Source organism: Furipterus horrens, unplaced genomic scaffold (genome assembly GCF_987537825.1).
Source record: "Furipterus horrens unplaced genomic scaffold, mFurHor1.1.pri manual_scaffold_11, whole genome shotgun sequence".
NCBI classification, from domain to species: Eukaryota; Metazoa; Chordata; class Mammalia; order Chiroptera; family Furipteridae; genus Furipterus; species Furipterus horrens.
The window spans coordinates 8779605-8797082 of NW_028327181.1; the positions used below are offsets into that span (position 1 = coordinate 8779605).

At 37.9% G+C, this 17478-nt stretch overlaps 1 protein-coding gene across 1 annotated transcript in view; it reads right to left on the bottom strand.

The window, feature by feature from the left end:
- TAOK3 (TAO kinase 3) overlaps positions 1-17478 on the bottom strand; it is a 136060-nt gene that overhangs the window by 33020 nt on the left and 85562 nt on the right. The window contains exons 12-13 of the mRNA XM_090257380.1: positions 13716-13883; positions 11105-11311 (exon numbers count right to left, since the gene is read on the bottom strand). Of these exons, the coding sequence (XP_090113506.1) occupies positions 11105-11311; positions 13716-13883 (375 nt within the window). The remainder of the gene's footprint in view (positions 1-11104; positions 11312-13715; positions 13884-17478) is intronic.

The window sequence follows — 17478 nt, forward strand, 5'->3', positions numbered from 1 at the left end:
TCCCACGGTACAAAATGAATAAGCAACACATTGCAGCCTTCAGTTAGGAATGTCAGCTGATCGCTAGTGGGATGCCTTCTGAATCCCTGGCAGGCTTTTTCTTTACCTCCAGAATCACATATATGCAAAAGAAAAAAAGAATAGAAAAAACAATGCAATGTACAGACTCCTTAGAACAGTTTGTTTAAGACGCTGTAACCAAATAATTCCTTTAAAAATATCATGTCCATGTGTAGCAAGGAGGATGCTGGTTGCTTTTAACATAAAAGCGAGCCTCCGCCTCATTCCCTTGAAAGATCTGCTTTCTCAATTTAATTTTATTTGAGATCTGTTCGGTAGGATCATCGTTCTGCCTAGAACCAGTGTAGGCTTGTGCTGAACTGCCTCTCTATCTTGTGCTGGGAAGATTCGGCAGTCACTGAGGGATCCTGCTTTCCAGTCATGATCGTACACAGTTCTAGCACCTTCTCTCTACAGCTTCTGAAAGGATTTTTTTTTAGATTTAAAGAGACAGGCATACAATTTTAACCAAATGATACTTTCACAAATTCTTCCTCAACTCAGTCCCGGTATGCTCACCAGAGTACGTGAGGCTGGAATTTAATGCCCTTGACTGATTTAATCAAGCATATGCTTCTTGATAGGCAAAGATGATTAATCTTATTGTAACGCCCAGTGAAAAATAATGCTCCCTGGAAGGATAGTAATGGATGTTTCTTAAATGCAACTGGAATGACTTTTAAAGGGGAAAATGCTTTCAAAGGGTGATGTGTCTCTCTATAAAAGATGGAGTGGTCAGTCAGTAAGTGGCTCTAACCCTGCAGAAAAGAAGATACTATAATAATTAATAGCTCAAAAACATGTACAACCATGGGAGATTTTAAAATGGTACATGTTCAGGGCAGTGAAGGAGAAATTAATTCTCTTATTTCCCTAGGGTTTTAGGAGAAACCATTTGTGAGAAGTCAGTTTTGCATTTTGTCCATGACTATTTTTTATAATTGCCCTTTACTTCATCAGCAAACAATATTGAGGTTTAGAAAACAGAAGAATTTATTATATAGTCTAAAATTCTGATAAGTCAAAACACATATATTCCTTGATGGATGTTAAATTTTACATCCAGGTTTTTATGTAAAAGCCAAGAGTCAAGATTAAATTTATCATTGGGCTGATTTTCTTTTTCCTTTCGTAAATTTAGAATGCTTCAGAATGTTGGGATGGTATCTCCCATTATATCTATATTTACAGATTTATTTTTTTCAATTTACTGTATCACGTTTTTTTTTTTTTTCCAAATAATGAAGAGACCCCAAATGCCATTGAGGGCACATATATAAAATTTAAGGGACATTCTACTACTGTGCTGTGTCATAGATAGCCACTAGCCACATGGATATTTAAATTAAATGTAAAATTCAGTCCTTAAGTCACACCAGCTACGTTTCAAGATAGACACTAATTATGGCTACCATACTGAACAGCTCAGATAAAGATCGTTTCCATCATTGCAGAAAGTTCAAGAAAGGTTAAAAATGCATCTCAACCCATATTTTTCAAATTTATAAAAAGATAATAGGTCAATTAAAATTTTTCTACATTATTTTCTGGGAAATATAAACTCTTATTTCACAGAGCAAATAAAGATTAGGTGCGGATTGGAATTTATGCACTAGGTTTAGGTTCTAGAGAGGAATACACTCGGACCTGCTACCATTCATGTTGCCAAATGTTCATTAATAAATTACATTTATCTCCAAAATTGATCTTACTTAATATTACAATACCAGAAAAGCAAGAAGCTTTTAAACATCAACAAGCCCAAGAGACAGACCAGGTAGAGGCCTGAGGAGTCAGAGTTTTGGCAAAGATTAGCTAGCTAATATTAAGAAGATCTCAAATGATGTGGCAGCTGCTAAGTTTCAAGTTGTTATAACTTGATTTACAAAGATAACAGTGACAGTAGAATTCACACTCTTCACATAACAGAATAAAACAAAACATATTTATGTGCAAATACGTATAATTTTAATATTATTAAATTGTTTTCTCTCAAATAAAACTCAAGGATCTTGGAATACACTGGAAAAGTTAAAACTCAAAATCACAGTGATTTTAGTTGACACATAGCTAATTATAAAACCCAATAAGGTATATTTTAAAAATAATGCTATTTTAGAAGTTAGTCTGAAGAATAGGTCCAAAATTTTAATGTACTTTAAATGTAATATAATGATAACAGCATAATCTTTGCTTTATACCCTGAAATTTATTTTTTTCTTTTTGAAGAGTTTTTGGTTTTCCATAGCAGCTTCATAACCAAGATCACCAACATTAAGTTATGCAAGAGAACACAAAATGGGGCAAAATTTCAGTCTCAGAGTGATATCCAGTTCAAGTACATTGGAAAGTGAATTTTAATAGTTGATTCCTTTGCATAAAATAAGTTCCAAACTCTGAGGACAACTTAAATAATAAGCTATTTTAAAATGGGGCAATGTCACTTGAGAAGCAAGTACGAATAACCTAAACTATCAACTTCACTGGATATACTGTCTGTTTGTTATACAGCAGTCCCTCTCTATATCGCGGCTCACTTATCGCGGCCTCACTGGATCGCGGGGTTTTAAAAAATACTATATTTAATTATATATCGCGGATTTTTCGCTATATCGCGGGATTTTGCAGTATTGTATAGTAAATACTGAAATAAATGTAAGGTTCCTACTTCGCGGATTTTCACCTATCGCGGGAGGGGGGGGGTCTAGAACGTAATACCCGCGATAAGTGAGGGATCACTATAGTGTCCCTTTAAGTAGCAGTCCCTTTGAAAATGACTATACTTGGGTCCCAGAGTTTCTGAACTAAACACATTTGAAGATTAATAGTGGAAAAGGTCAGCTTGCTATTTTATGCAGTTAGACACTTATAAAGAATATTTACAAATAACGAGAGGGCCATCTTCTTTGATGCTGAAGAATGATTTTAGAATGTGAAGAACAATTATCATGTTCTACTTTATCAAGACAAACTATATGACTTAGTTATAATTTATGTTTTAAACATTATCATCGAGGAACAAATAAACTAGCTCTTTGAAATACTAGTATGATCGGGGTCCAGTTTTAAGTAAATCTATGTTAACCTGGTAAATTTACAATGTTCTTTCATTATGAGAAATAAAACTTCAGATTAAAAAACAAGCTGTAATGTTTGTTCCAAATGTTTAGTCAGAAAAATTGAACCTACACACAATATAGTGAAGTGTGTAAAAGCATGAGGTACAAACTTTTTACTATTATACTTTGGACAAGGTGCTTTATTTTTATTTAGCTTTTCCTTAAGTGTCTGAATAGTTATACTTCTAAAATGAAGATTTACTGTGTAGCCACTTGTTTATAGTTTCTAGTTTACCTTGAAATTAATCCTGGAAACCACTCCTCTGAATTCTGTTAAGTTTTAGGTATACCATTGTCACATTATTCATCACACTTATTTGTCTGTCTATGCACAAAATTGCAGGATTTCGGAAGACAGTAAATGTGGTTTGAAAACTCTCAGTCACTCTAGCACCTAGCACAGGGCTTAATACTTAGTAGGTATTCAGTACATGTTTGCAGAATAAACAAGTTCAAGAACATAGGTCTGAGATGTGAGGATAATGACATCTCCTCTTATATTACTTAACAGAATTCAAATCTGTGTTTCACAAAAACCTGCCACTCAGTACTCCAAGGGAGTAGTAAAACAGTGACCCACATATAAGCACCCCTTTATAATGGGAAGATGAGGGAACCTAAAAATGGCTTTTATGTGCTGATGAGAAACCCTTTTATAGATTCCAACACTTTTCATGCTGTGGAGAAAGGATCAGCAAACCCGCCATCTCTTTTTGGTTTTGTTCATTTCAAAATTATTAAATTATTGCCTAAGCAGGTGCAACTGTCAAAATGTGGGCTAGAGGAAGGGGAGACGATGGAAAGGACACCGTAACCTGGAAGGGGAGCCATGAGGGAGAAGAAAATGACTAGCACAATGCTGAGGATGAAGGGCTTCTGTAGGGAAAGGGGATGTAGAACTGCTCTGCGTAAGAAGCATTACCGTCACATGTTAATTTACTTTTACTTTGCCAAAGGTGAGTTGAAGAGTCAAAGAACCCGCCCCACTCTTCAGCAAAAATAATAGGAAAGGCCACTGAAGCAAGTGAAAATTAAACTAGAACATCCTATCCCCTCAAGGACATTTCTTTTTTTCCTTTCCCCAAATTGGTGAAAGCTTTTCTTTTTTTAAAGAAGAAGAAGAAGAAGAAAAAAAAAAGAACTAATAGTAGGAGCCCAGTCAAGCTTTAGGAGTTAGGATAGAATGATTTTAAAAAACAATTGCTAAAAGGGGACAATGATGATGACAGAGTTCTTTAGGGACATCTAAAATAACAAAGAAATAATTTTAATATATGAAAGTCTAATGATTTACATAAATAGATGGCAGCAGCAGGCTAAGAGAACTAATTTTAGACTAACAAAATAAAATAAAACTTTTAGTTGACAAATTAAGAAAATAGACTTCGTTGCTTAGGATGAGACTAAAATCTGTTTACTCCTGCTCTATAAGCAATGATTTTAAGGAGTAGAGCAGAGGCTAGAAGCAGGCTAGGTGAAGGCCAACGTCTAATCTGGATTAAAAGTCTGCACTGGAACCACTTGTGAATAATCAAGAATTGGGTGCAGAGTTGTATCCTATAAAAGTTCACAGAACATTTATTGAGTGCTTACTATGAGACAGACACTGTGCTAGGCAGCGGGTGATGAGAGGTGTCCTTGAAGAACTACCAGTGTAGAGAAACGGTGATATTCTTGTTACTGGAAAAAGCCGTGTGGCAACACTAGCAAGGGGAAAATAAATAAGTGCTTAAAGTTTATTTTGTCAGAATATACTTTTAGATTTATCAAATCATTCTTGCTCAAAAGGAAGATTAGATTAGGATCCGTTCAGGGCCTAGGAAAGACCAGGATAGAGGCAAAGATTTGGAGAGAAAGAAGTAACCTGAAATTCTGATGGCAAAGGAAATTTTTCAGTGTCCCACTTTACATTTCTGGGGCTTGATCTGGGATAGAACTGTCCTGCTCAAATCACGGCATCTTTATTATGGATGCAGATCAGTTCATTGCAATTTGTGCTATCACTAGTTACACATGGCCTTTAAAGCTAAGTTTACTTCCTGTGTAAAGGGGTACTCTTGTTTCATATCTATGAATTGACTAATTTAGGGTATATCTGCTTGAGTGCAACAATCTGGAGGCGCAAAACATCCCTCACCTTTATTCTTTCTTTTTTCCTCACCTGAGGACATTTTTCATTGCTTTGAGAGAGAGGGAGAGAGAGAAAGAGCAAGAGCGAGAGCAAGAGAGAGAGAGAGAGAAAGAGAGAAAGGGAGAGAGAGAGAGAGAGAGAGAGAGAGAGAGAGAGAGAGAGAGAGAGAGAGAGAGAGAGAGAGGGAGGGAGAGAGAAAGCGAGGGAGAGAGAGAGAGGAAACATCAATTCAACAGAGAAACACCAACTGGCTGCCTTTCTGTATGTACCCAACCAGGGATTGAACCAGGTAATGATTAATATTATTTAACCCTTTTAGTCCATTATATTCAAAGAACCAACACAGCATGATGTTTAATATCTGGTAATTAATCCATTCCCTGTGGGTTTTTAAAAAATTCATTCATTCTGTAATTATTTACTGAGTGGCTGTGCTGTGCCAGGCACTGTTATAGGCGTTGAGATACAGTGCAGAGCACTGTAATCTTTGCACTAATAAAACCTATATTTTACTCATAAAATAATAGATGAGCAAATTAATTCACAGTATAATTTTAGAGAGAGTATTAAATAGAAAATAAAAGAGGATAATAAAATAATGGGTAGAATATTGTTTATAATATGATAACTTAGTGATACATAGGCTTTTCAAAAATTCTGGACCTTGACCCTTACAAAAGTGGTAAATGTTTTGTGTAACAATATCGAACGCTTTCTTTCTAAAACAACCTGGTTGCAAATGACGATAGCCACAGAAACGCACCACATCCTTTAAGACAAGACATGCTGCTGGCAGTGGTCGTTGGCTGTCATTTCTTTTAGGAACTGCTTTGGCTGTAGAGGGCAGCCTTGTCCAAGTTCATACCCTTCCCAGGTTGCTCATATTCATTGACCGATCTAGTCTGGGGTATCAAGGCGTGGCTATTCTGGCCCAGCTCTAAAGAACCAGTATAGCCCCAGAGCTCACTGGAAGGCTGGCTGAGGCTGCCATTGGGCCTACATCTCAGTTCAACTTTGCCCTCTTATCAGTGTTGTTTCCTCCTCTTCCCTTCCATGGGTATTCAACCCAAAGGAAACTCTCAATAGAATAATAATAATAATAATAATAATAATAATAATAAAAACATGCTGTGATAAATCATCTCAACTCTGCTTCCTAGAGAATCCAACCTGCAACACAAATGTTACCTGCACGTACCTACATGTAATATATTGTACTTACCATCCCATCTGCATGAAGAAGGGACTGATCAGGGCAGTGGCTTCAAAAACAAACAAAAAACCCCAACCCTTCTGCAAGTGAAATTTAAGTGGAATTCAAATACATATTGTAAGAGATGAAGCAGACCTTGTCCTGGGTGAGGTGTGGATGATGCTAGCTCCTGAGGTGCCTCTATAACACAGTCTGAGGGCCACATTAGAGATTTCCTTCTTTAATTATTACAGGAAGAGGACCACAGAATTTTAGAGTTGGAAGGGATCTTTGAAATCATATATTTTACAGATGGAATAACTGAGCCCCAGAGAGGTTTGTGACTCGTCCAAAGTAAAGTAAAACTATCAGTGGCAGATAGAACTATAAACTAGTTTCTTCATTCCTATAGTCCATTATACAAAAATTTTCCATTGGGAGTTTAAGATCCTATTTCATTTATGTTCTTAAGTAGAAAACTTTTAGGAACTCAAGTGAACCAACAATGCAAACTATTGAAATATATTTTGTTTTTATTGTGTTTAAAGATGATATTTTTAAGCACAGGTACATGGTATTTAACATTAAGTTTTCATATATAATATTTTTATAGTCTGCTTTTATTTTTCCTCTTCTCACTGTGGTAAAATACATATAAACTTACCATGTTAACCATTTTTAAGTATACAGGTCAGTACACTGTACTGAAACTCTGTACCCATTAAACAACTGCCCCCCTCATCTTCTCTCTCCCAGCCCCTGGCAACCGCTATTCTCCTTTCTGTCTCCATGATTTTGACCGTTCTAAGTACTTTATGCATATAGGTACAATCATACAGTATTTGTCTTTTTCTGACTAGCATATTTCACGTAGTGTAATATCCTCATAATTCATCTATGTTGCAGCATATGTCAGAATTTCCTACCTGTTTAAAGCCAAAGAATATTCCATTGTATGTATATACCACATTTTGCTTATCCACTCATCCACTAATGGGCACTTGGGTTGTTTCTGCATTTTAGCTATTGTGAATAATGCTATTATGAACATGGGTATACAGACATTTCTCCGAGACCCTGCTAACAATTCTTTTGGTATGTACCCAGAAGTGGAAGTGCTGGATCATACGGTATTTTATTTTTAGTTTTTTAAGGAACTTCTGTACTGTTTTCCACAGCAACTGTACCATTTTAAGTTTCCACTTACAGTGCACAAGGGTTCCAATTTTCCCACATCCTGGTCAACACTTGTTATTTTCTTTTTTGACAGTAGATATCCTAATGGGTGTGAGGTAGTATCTTGCTGTATGTTTCTATTTGCATTTCCCTAATGATTAGTGATGTTGGACATCTTTTCATGTGTTTATTGGTTATGTTTATCATCTTTGGAGAAATGTCTATTCAAGTCCTTTGCTCATATTTAATTCAGGTTGTTTATTTTGGTTGTTGAATTTTAGGAGTTTTATATATAGTTTGGATATTAATTTCCTATTAGATATGCAAATACTATAAATGCAAAATATTAGATGTGTAAATATGATTTACAAACATTTCATCCTGTGGGTTGTCTTTTGACTTTGTTTATAGCCTTTCCATTATATCTTAAAGTTAGTTCATTCAGGTTTTTTTTTTTTTGCAAAGGTTTTCCAATTTTCTTCTATCACATTTCCTCTGTCTCATAATGAAAAAGAAATACATTGCATAACTTAAATTCTTCCTCACAAACAATTTTTTGTGGATCAAATACAACTACCTTCTACTTCTTAAGTGATTGCACCAGGGAGAAAAAAGTGTTGAGAAACCCATATCATCACAAGGAAGCTCTATACCAACATGTCACAATTAAAATAAAAACCCTCAGTAAGTCTGAGACCAGGGTCATCTTTCTTGTTGAATATTCCAGCAGCAGCTTTCTTCTAATTCATTTGAGAAGTCCTGGAGTAAAAAGATCCCACAGAATGTCTCTTCTTTTGCTCTCTATACCCATGGAGCCCCAGAGGGAACAGAAAGGAAAGCCAGATGTCAGCATCCACGAAAGCTCCTTCCAAAAAGAGAGCCTCGCAAAACCTTCTTTTCTCCCCTGCAAATGCGTCTACGATCACTCGCCGGTATTCAAAGGAGGCCAGCTGGCAATGCTGATCTCTTAGCACTTTTCTGCAGCCGTCCGATACCGCTTCTTTCCATGCTTCTCTGATAACCTGGGTCCTGGCTGTCTTTCTGGTCTCAGCTGACTCTCCACATAGGTCACCAAACTCTGACCTCTCTGACCCTTTCCCTCTTCCTTGAACATACATGTTCCTTTTTGTCTCAGGTACTTTGTACATGTTGCTTACTGATTCATCCCCATCTCTCACCCCAAGTTAGCGAACTTCCACTTGTCTTTGAAGTTTTAGCTTCGACGTCACTTTACTGGGTATGCTTTCCAGGACGGCCTCCTTTTACCCACAGCAAGTTTCATAATTACATGATATAGTTATTAGTATGACTGTTTGCTTGATCTTCTTTATATTTAATAAGCTCCATGAAAACACTATTTCGTTTTATTTCCTTTGTATCCACAGGGACCACCATAGTTCCTGGCACATAACAGAGGTCCCCCCCACCAGTATTAGTTGAATAAATAATAAGATATATATGTATCCTTCCACTATTTACAACCAGAGACCAATATATTTTCTTCTGCCCTTCATCCTTACCTGTTTAATTTTCTTTTCAAGAAAAATGCACAACCAATAGAAGTTCTAAGTGGAAAAAATTCTATTCTTCAACATGCTCTCTCAATGGAATTAGAATGTGATCATTGCCATTTATTAAAGTACATATACACCTCAAATATACCTAATAAGGACAAAATTATAAGGGATTTTTTTCTATAATTCAATTCTATGAACGTCTTACCTATGGTCACTCAAAACACTTTTGGGAATTCCTCCAAAAAATTAATGATAATTCTGTGAAACACTCATCTTTCAGAAATTGCTTTGAAAGAAGCCTAAATTTTTTTCCATAAAGTATTTCAACTTATGAACCATGATAGGCTTGTAAGAAATGAGGATATTTAATTGGAAAAATAAAGTAAAAATAAAAAATAGAATCATTCATTCAAAAGTCAGAATATTTAAAGTAACAGAGAGCTAGTCTTGGAAGAATTAGAAACAGTAAATCCAAGATTTAACAGAAAAGAGTACAAAGTGTTTCTAAAATAGCATCTTGGGAATACAGCGGTCCCTCTCTATATCGTGGTCACTTATCGCAGCCTCACTGTGTCGCGGGATTTTAAAAAATATATTTATTTGTTGCGGGTTTTTCGCTATATCGGGGATTTTGCGGTACTGTATATACATATGTTGTTAAAGTTACGTAGGTTTAAGAGTGTAGAATAAATGTAAGGTTCCTACTTCACGGTGGGGGGCGGGGGGTCTGGAACGTAATACCCGCGATAAGTGAGGGAATCCTGTGTACATTAAGAAAAATACTCTGAAAAAGCATACTTTAAAAGGGCACACCCAAAGGGTTTTACTCGGGAAGCTTCTGAGGTCGATAGCTGCGATTTTCAACCGGTGTGCCCTGGCAGTCTCAGTGGTGTGCCCCAAGGACTTTTAAAAGGTGCAATAAGTGACTATTTAGTCAGGGGCACTAACCTCTTTTCACTTAGACTGTCAAATAAAAAAATGACAGCGGCCAACACAATAGCCACCTGGTGTGAATGAATGAAAATTATACCGCTCGGAGCCAGCATGGCTTAGTTGGTTGGGCACCGTCTGCAAAGTGAAGGATTGCAGGTTCAATTCCTGGTCAGGGCACATGCCTGGGTTGTGGGCCTGGTCCCCAGTTGGGGCATTTGGTTGGGGCATGTGTGAGGGGTAACCGAATGATGATTCTCTCACAGACTGATGTTTCTCTTCCTTTTTCTCTCTCCCTTCCCCTCTCTCTAAAAATAAATAAATTATATCTATTTTTAAAAATAATTTATTTGTCTGTTTATTTATTTTATTTTTAGAGAGAGGGGAAAGGAGAAAGAGAGGGAGACAAACATCACTGTGTGGTTGCCTCTCACTTGTGTCCCAACTGGGGACCTGACGTGCAACCTAGTCATGTGCCCTGACTGGGAATCAAACCAGTGACACTTGGCTCACAGGCCGATGTTCAATCCACTGAACCAGAGCAGCCAGGGCTATATACCTATTTTTTTGTCAGATTGACAAAAAAATATATTTTTTGTTGTGTCTCAGAATTTTAATAATAAGTTTATGTGTGCCATGAGGGGAAAAGCTTGAAATTCGCTGGTCTACAGTCTTAAGGTTACTGGTTTAGAGAGGGACGTACTGGTTTATTTGGCTTGGAGATTTATGGATTTTTACAATTGTAGCCCACTGATAGTGGGAGCTATCGGAGTAACACGAGAAGGTGAAGAACTAGGCACAGATATGGTCGCAGTGTTCTTCATTACCTCTGTACTGTAAGAGAACTTACCTAGGGCTGGGTTTAGTCCCACATCCCAGTAGTAAAAAGGTAACTACGACATCCGAATGCTCAGTGCCCTGAACTGGCGTTGCTCTGACTGGCAAAGCCTCAGGCTCTGCAGGGGACCGTGAAACCTACCTTCCTGTGCACAACAGAGCAACTGGCGTTCACCGTGCTGTCGTCATCGTGCATCATCACAAGCTCGGCGCTGCTCTCGTCCATGACCTCCTGCATGCTGTTCACGCTGCTGCTCTGGCTGCCTGTGCTCACAGACACGCTCGGGATAGAATGGTTGCTGCCCAGGCTGTCCAGTTCCCTGCGCAGGCTGGTTCCATGTTCGCTGTCCTATAAAAATGGGACGCTCAGGTTAGAAAACATGACTGGCGATAAAGCGCCAATCCATCGACTAAGCTATTAATCACACTCAAGTTTGCAGCGCCAGGTTGCTTTTCTGACAAATCTGCAAAGATAAACTTTTTACGTAGTGGCTCCCCTACTCCCCTGCCCTTTCCAGACGTCACAAATTCACTTCTATGCCTTCCCTAGGGGCCATTCCGGACATGAGTCATGAGGCTCCAAACGTTGCTCTCCCAGGGCTTTGCCCTGTCATATGCAACTAGCATCTTATTGTATTGCTCTTCAGGAAGGAGAATTAGGCCAGGTCTGTGAGAGGCCTTCAGGAACATCCAGTTGCTACAGAAAGACTGCCGGTGATTGGACAGGTGACCTCTAGGATATCTGCAAATATGGCAGTGGTCACTTGAAACTAATTGAGTAAAAAGAGTTTTCAGAGATTTGACAAGCAATATACTCCTTGGCAAATCGTTACTGAGTAACTTCATGTCTAAGCAGGGATATTAATTCTACTGTCCTGGATAGGTAATTAAATTTTGCCTCCCTTAAGCAATTCCATTATGCTCACCTCTGTAATCTTATTAAATATATCTGTTAAATAATACTGGTATTCATCACTACTAGTCTAAAGACCACTATCTGAGAAGTAGTAAAATAATCAGAACATATAATTTATCCATCACGGTGGAATATCTTTTGATATATGATTAAATAATATAATTAAAGCAACTAGTTCCAAATAAAACCTACTTTCAAAAAAGCGTATGTACATATATGACTTCAAAGAACTGTTACTTGGCAATATAAGGAATCACTGACATGGTAATTGGGGTATTTTAAAATGTTAGATAATAACTATATTTTTAATAGAGTTATTTCCCCAATTTGTATATATGCAATCAGAAATTTTACAGTCCAATTCAGATTTCTAAATTTCATTTTTGTAAAAAATTAATAATTGTTTTATTTTCTTTTGTGTAAAAAAGCTAAAACAACACTCCCCATTCCTTCCCTCCCTTTTGTCTAGCCTTAGATAGGCTAATCCGTGCTCAGACGCCCTTGCCCCTACCCTGAGCACTCCCTGAGATGCCCGTTCTTTAACTGTATCTCTGCCCGCTGTCTTGGACGCCTCTGGACTGGCTCCTTCCCCTCGGCATATAAACCTGAAGAGGCCTGCCCACAGTTACGTTCCTCTCTACATACTGCCCTTTGTCGCTTCTCCTTCTTAGCCAAATTTATAAATCTTAAAACAACAAACTTTTGCTGTCTCTATTTTTTCACTTCCCATTTATTCTAAATCCCACAGTAATCTTACTCTTTTTCCCAACTTTTCCGGTAAAACTGCTTTTACTAAGGTCATCAAGAACGCCCTACTTATAAAACACTTAACATTTTTTTCTGGTCTAACCTGACCTCTTGGCAGTGTCTGATGGGACTGGCTGCTCCCTCCTTGAAACTGTGTCCCCTCTTAGTGTCTGTGATGCCTTTGCCTCCGAGCTCTCCTTTTTCTTACACGGCATTCCCATTCTACAATCAACTCCTTGGCTCATGATCGCTTTAGTGCTCTTGACCCCTAATCCTTTACTCAGACCTCTTTCCTATGTCCTGGATTTGTATATCCCAACCAATTGCTAGACATCGCTTAGGTGTCCCAATTGTCATCACCCTCACCTCCACCAGCCCTTTTCAACTAATTTGAATGAGAAACCAGGAAGTCATCTCTCCATTGAAAACTCCACGTGTATCCCATGTCTGTGGCATAGAATGCGAGGACCTGAAACTTCAAAGGCATCGAAGTGAAACCATCCTAAACCTCTTCTTTCTCCTTGGTTCTTTTCCTGTTCTCGGCACTGACATACTCCAGTCACTCAGGCTCAAATGCTCAGAGTTGCCTTAAACTTCTCCCCACCTGCCACTGTCACCTCCAACGAGAAGCACCGCATTATCAAATCTGCCTCTACAGTGTTTCTCAAGTGTTCCTTCTTCCCCCATTCCCATCGACGTGGCCCTGTTTACTCTTGCTTAGACTAGTCACCCATCAAACCCATCCTACATTGCGTTGCTCGGATAATCCTTCTAAAGCCCAGCATTTTCCTGAGTCTAAAATGCCCTATGCCCTTCTGTCAAAAATCACCCACATCAGGTCCTCCCTACAGCCTTCACTAATCCCCATGGTGCACCCCTGCGTGGCGATACACCTCTATAGCATTTTTCATATTTTGTTTTATATAAGAGCTATTTCATGAATGTTTCTTTTGTAACTCTGTGTGTTTCTTAAGGCAGAGAATATCCATTACACTTTTATCCCCCAGCGTGTATTTTGATATTGCCCAGTCCAGAACTTTTTCACACAGTAGGCACTCTGTAAGTGCCTGCTAAAATAAATTGAACCTACTTCTTCATCCTCCTGTGACTCATTCAAGGGTCCATTTCGCGTCTCTTGGAAAAGGATTTTTTTCATTTTTCGGTATTGTAGGTTATCTAGTTCACGAACAGCATCTTTTGTCCTCTGTATGAGGTCAATTAGGACACGTAGTGGTCGGTCTCGTCGGACAAAGTCATGCTAATTGAGGGAGGAGAAAACAACAAAAACTGATCATGAGAAACCTATTTTTAGGTGCAAGATTTGGTTGTAAATAGACATAAAACAGTGCTATGGATTTTGCATAAAGAACAAGATACGATTTCCATGTCATATAACTTCTCATATTGTATAAATCCCATAACAAGATAACTAAAATGCTCTTCTCTTCCACTTCAAGCCCATTTTGTGGCCTTTGTCCTAGAGTTTACTCAGGAGGTTTACCTTATCTTTCAAGTAATAACAATAACTATAACTTTAACTAGAAGCTGAGTGGCTTCTAACTTCCAAATCTGAAACTATATAATAAAGCAAAAATAATGCAGAGTATACAATATTCTTGTTATAAGCTGCCTCAATCCTTCTCCCCACCTTACACTATCGTTGTATTTTTCTTCCTGTTTCTGTGGTCATATATAGTGTATGACTAAAAATGTGAGAGCTGTTAAACTCAGAGGTCAGAATTCTGGCAACTTCACCTTCCCTTTAAAAAGTCCTACAACCAGAAAAAAGGGAAAAGGGCCTCCGAGGAGTGAATATATCTGCCCGAAGGTCCATAAACCTTTCTTAGTATAAGCAGTCCTCACTTTCAATATTGTCAATGATTGTTAATATGTGTTTTGGTTTCCTGGTTTCTCAGCCCATAGCAGGTAAGAAAGAGGGAATGGAAGTAGGAGAGGATAACTGTTAGAGATAGGGTTATTGTTGTAAAGAGAAGTGCACTTTGAAAGTTCTCTGATAGCCTGACAGAAGAGAAATAAAGAAATTCCACGACTCACACACCAAGGACCAACCAAATGAAAATGAACGATGGTCTGTGGGCTACTTGCAAAGAGGAGCAATGCCCTCATATCATCATTTTATACTCCAGGAGTTCGCAAAACACTGTTGTTTTTGAGCCATCAAGAAGTGAAATTATGTTCATTATACTTCTTCAGAAGGTAGAGAAGCATATTTTGCATTTTGACAAAGAAAATGTTCAAAAGTGGGAGGAAGATGCTTTGTTTCTTAAAGGAAAAGTTTCGGTTATTTGAAAAATTCACTTATGTGAAATTATAATTTGAGAAAATTGGGGAAAAGAAATTAATGGGGTAGACCTTAGATGATGAAATGAGCTTTACTTCTTTCTAAGTTTAAAAAGATATAAAAGAGGAACAGGGCCATTGTGAGAAAAAAATAATCTACATGTCTTGTGGTTCTTCACCCCGACTTTGCTGTCAGGGAAACTGTGGCTTTTGCTCCTGCTTTTATAAAATATCTCTTCCTCTGCAAAGAGTCCTTTGTAAAGATGAAATACCATTCCCGGAAGTAAACGTAGCCTGCATATTTCAAAATGAGAACGAAAGGGAGAAAGGAAATTATTTTGCCTCTCCAGTGCTGGCAATTATACAAGAGCAAATCGGTTTTTAGTAAACCTGAAGCTACAACTTAGGTTCAAATCTGAAACTATACAATAAGCAAAGGCAATGCGGGGTACAGACTGTTCTTGTTAGAATCTGCCTCAATCCTCCTCCCGATCCCGCATTATCTTTGTGTGTATTTTGTTTTCTATTCCTTATCTAACACTCCTGGCACTCTGCCCCTGTGTCTGCTTTATTTTTCTGTAAATGATCCACCATCACCTGACATTATACCATCACATATTTGTTTTTACACCCCTTCCTTAGAATTTAGGTTCCATAAGTGCAGGAACTATCTCTTTCTTGTGTACTTTTATGTTATTTTTAGTGCTTAAAACCATGCTTTGGCAGACAGTGGACAATCAGTAGATATTTGTTGAATAAATGGTAGGCTCATTTGTTTTGGTCAAATAAAGACTACATCAAATCAAATCAAATAAGGATTCAAACATTAACTGACAAAAAAGTTTCCTTCAAGTATATCTTTAAATATCCTCTGCTCTGTGCTTTGCTTTGTCCTTCAGGAATAATAGGTTGGCCTGTTAGCTCTCTTTTGTCTTCTACATGTGTCATCTTCTTTATAATTACCTTTAAAATTTTTTTCATTTGCCTTTAATTTTGTTTTATTTCCATGGGAAATACCCTAAATGGACTGGTTTATGGTATTAGCCTGTTGCTTATGATTTTAATGTTACGCTTTAATTTTTCTCTTCCATTTTTTTCTTTACCTCTGCCCACTTGCTTTTTATATCCATTTGTTGTCTATTACCCTAAAATTCAGCTTTGAATCCGTGTAGTATCTTCGTCTTTGGAGTTACCCCCTTAATTTTAATATAACCCGAATTTATTATTATTTTTTTCTCTTGATGGTAGTGCCTTCCTGCCCTTTAAAAGTTTTTCGCTGCCCTCGCCAGGTGGCTCAGTTGGTTGGAGCATCCTCCCGCGCACCGGAAGGTGGTGGGTTTGATCCCCGGTCGGGGTGCATATGGGAGGCGGCTGATCAATGTTTCTCTCTCTCTCCCTTCATTTCTCACTAAAATCAATAAAACATGTCCTTGGGTAAAAATTAAAAAAATAAACTTTGCTTACTGAAAAGTAATAAAGCTATTACTTTATTTTGTATTACAGTGCTTTGCTCTGGCTGTCCTTTTTCGCTCTAGAAACACGGGGCTGCTGCTAAGGCGCACATGACCGTTCACGGCCAGACCGGGGACGACACCACGCCACGTGAGGACTACGTAGAGTGCGCTGCCCTGTTGCTTCGCTCAGCATATCCCTGCGGCCTGCGACTCGCAAGAAGAAAAAACTTACTTTTGGGTGGAAAAACTAGTCCGCTTCAGACCTACCTCTTCAGGAATACTAAAAGCCAGAAAATGAGAGAAAAATGTTTACGGAGTTCTAAGAAAAAGAAAATGGAACCCAAGAATTTTTGACCTAGCCAAAGTGCTCTTCAATTACAAAGGTGGCTGACATTTTTAAGCTTCACTAATTTAGGCAACACGATCCTTCAGTCTTTCTTAAGCTAAACTAACAAGGGTTGAAAAACGTGCATACAGAAAAAAGTTAAAGAAATCTAGACTATTTTGTGCCAAAGGAAAGATATTTACATTTTAAAAGATTCCCACATACTTCACTGATATAGATGGAACGTATTGCCTATGTATAAGCCTATAATAAAGTTACGTGGAAAGAGATGCTAAAAACTATGATGTTTAAATCAAATGAATGCAGTTAACGTGATACTCTTGTCACCAACATGCCTGATGATGACAACAACGTAAGGGAAATTCTCAGAGTTGTTGTTTTGGCAGACTCTGTCCTGAAAGTTCATACAGATATTGGTCACAGGAATATCACAATAATGACTAGAGCGAGGAGAAATATTTTGTTGTCATAAGTCAAAAACAGGAGTGGGTGTGAGCAAAAGGAAAAGATGGGGAAAACTGTTCACAGGGAGTATGTGTACAGAACCTACACGGAGATACTCTTGCTATTTCTACGTCTGCCTAGTCTCTCTGGATGAATGACGAGGCAGCACGTTCTAATCCAGCTTGTCATGGTGAGCGGCTGCAGGAATGATTTACTATATTCCACTACAACATGACTTTAAATTCCCCTCCTCAAATATAAATTTGAAAAATTATTTTCACTCCAATAAATTAAATAAGTAAATAAAT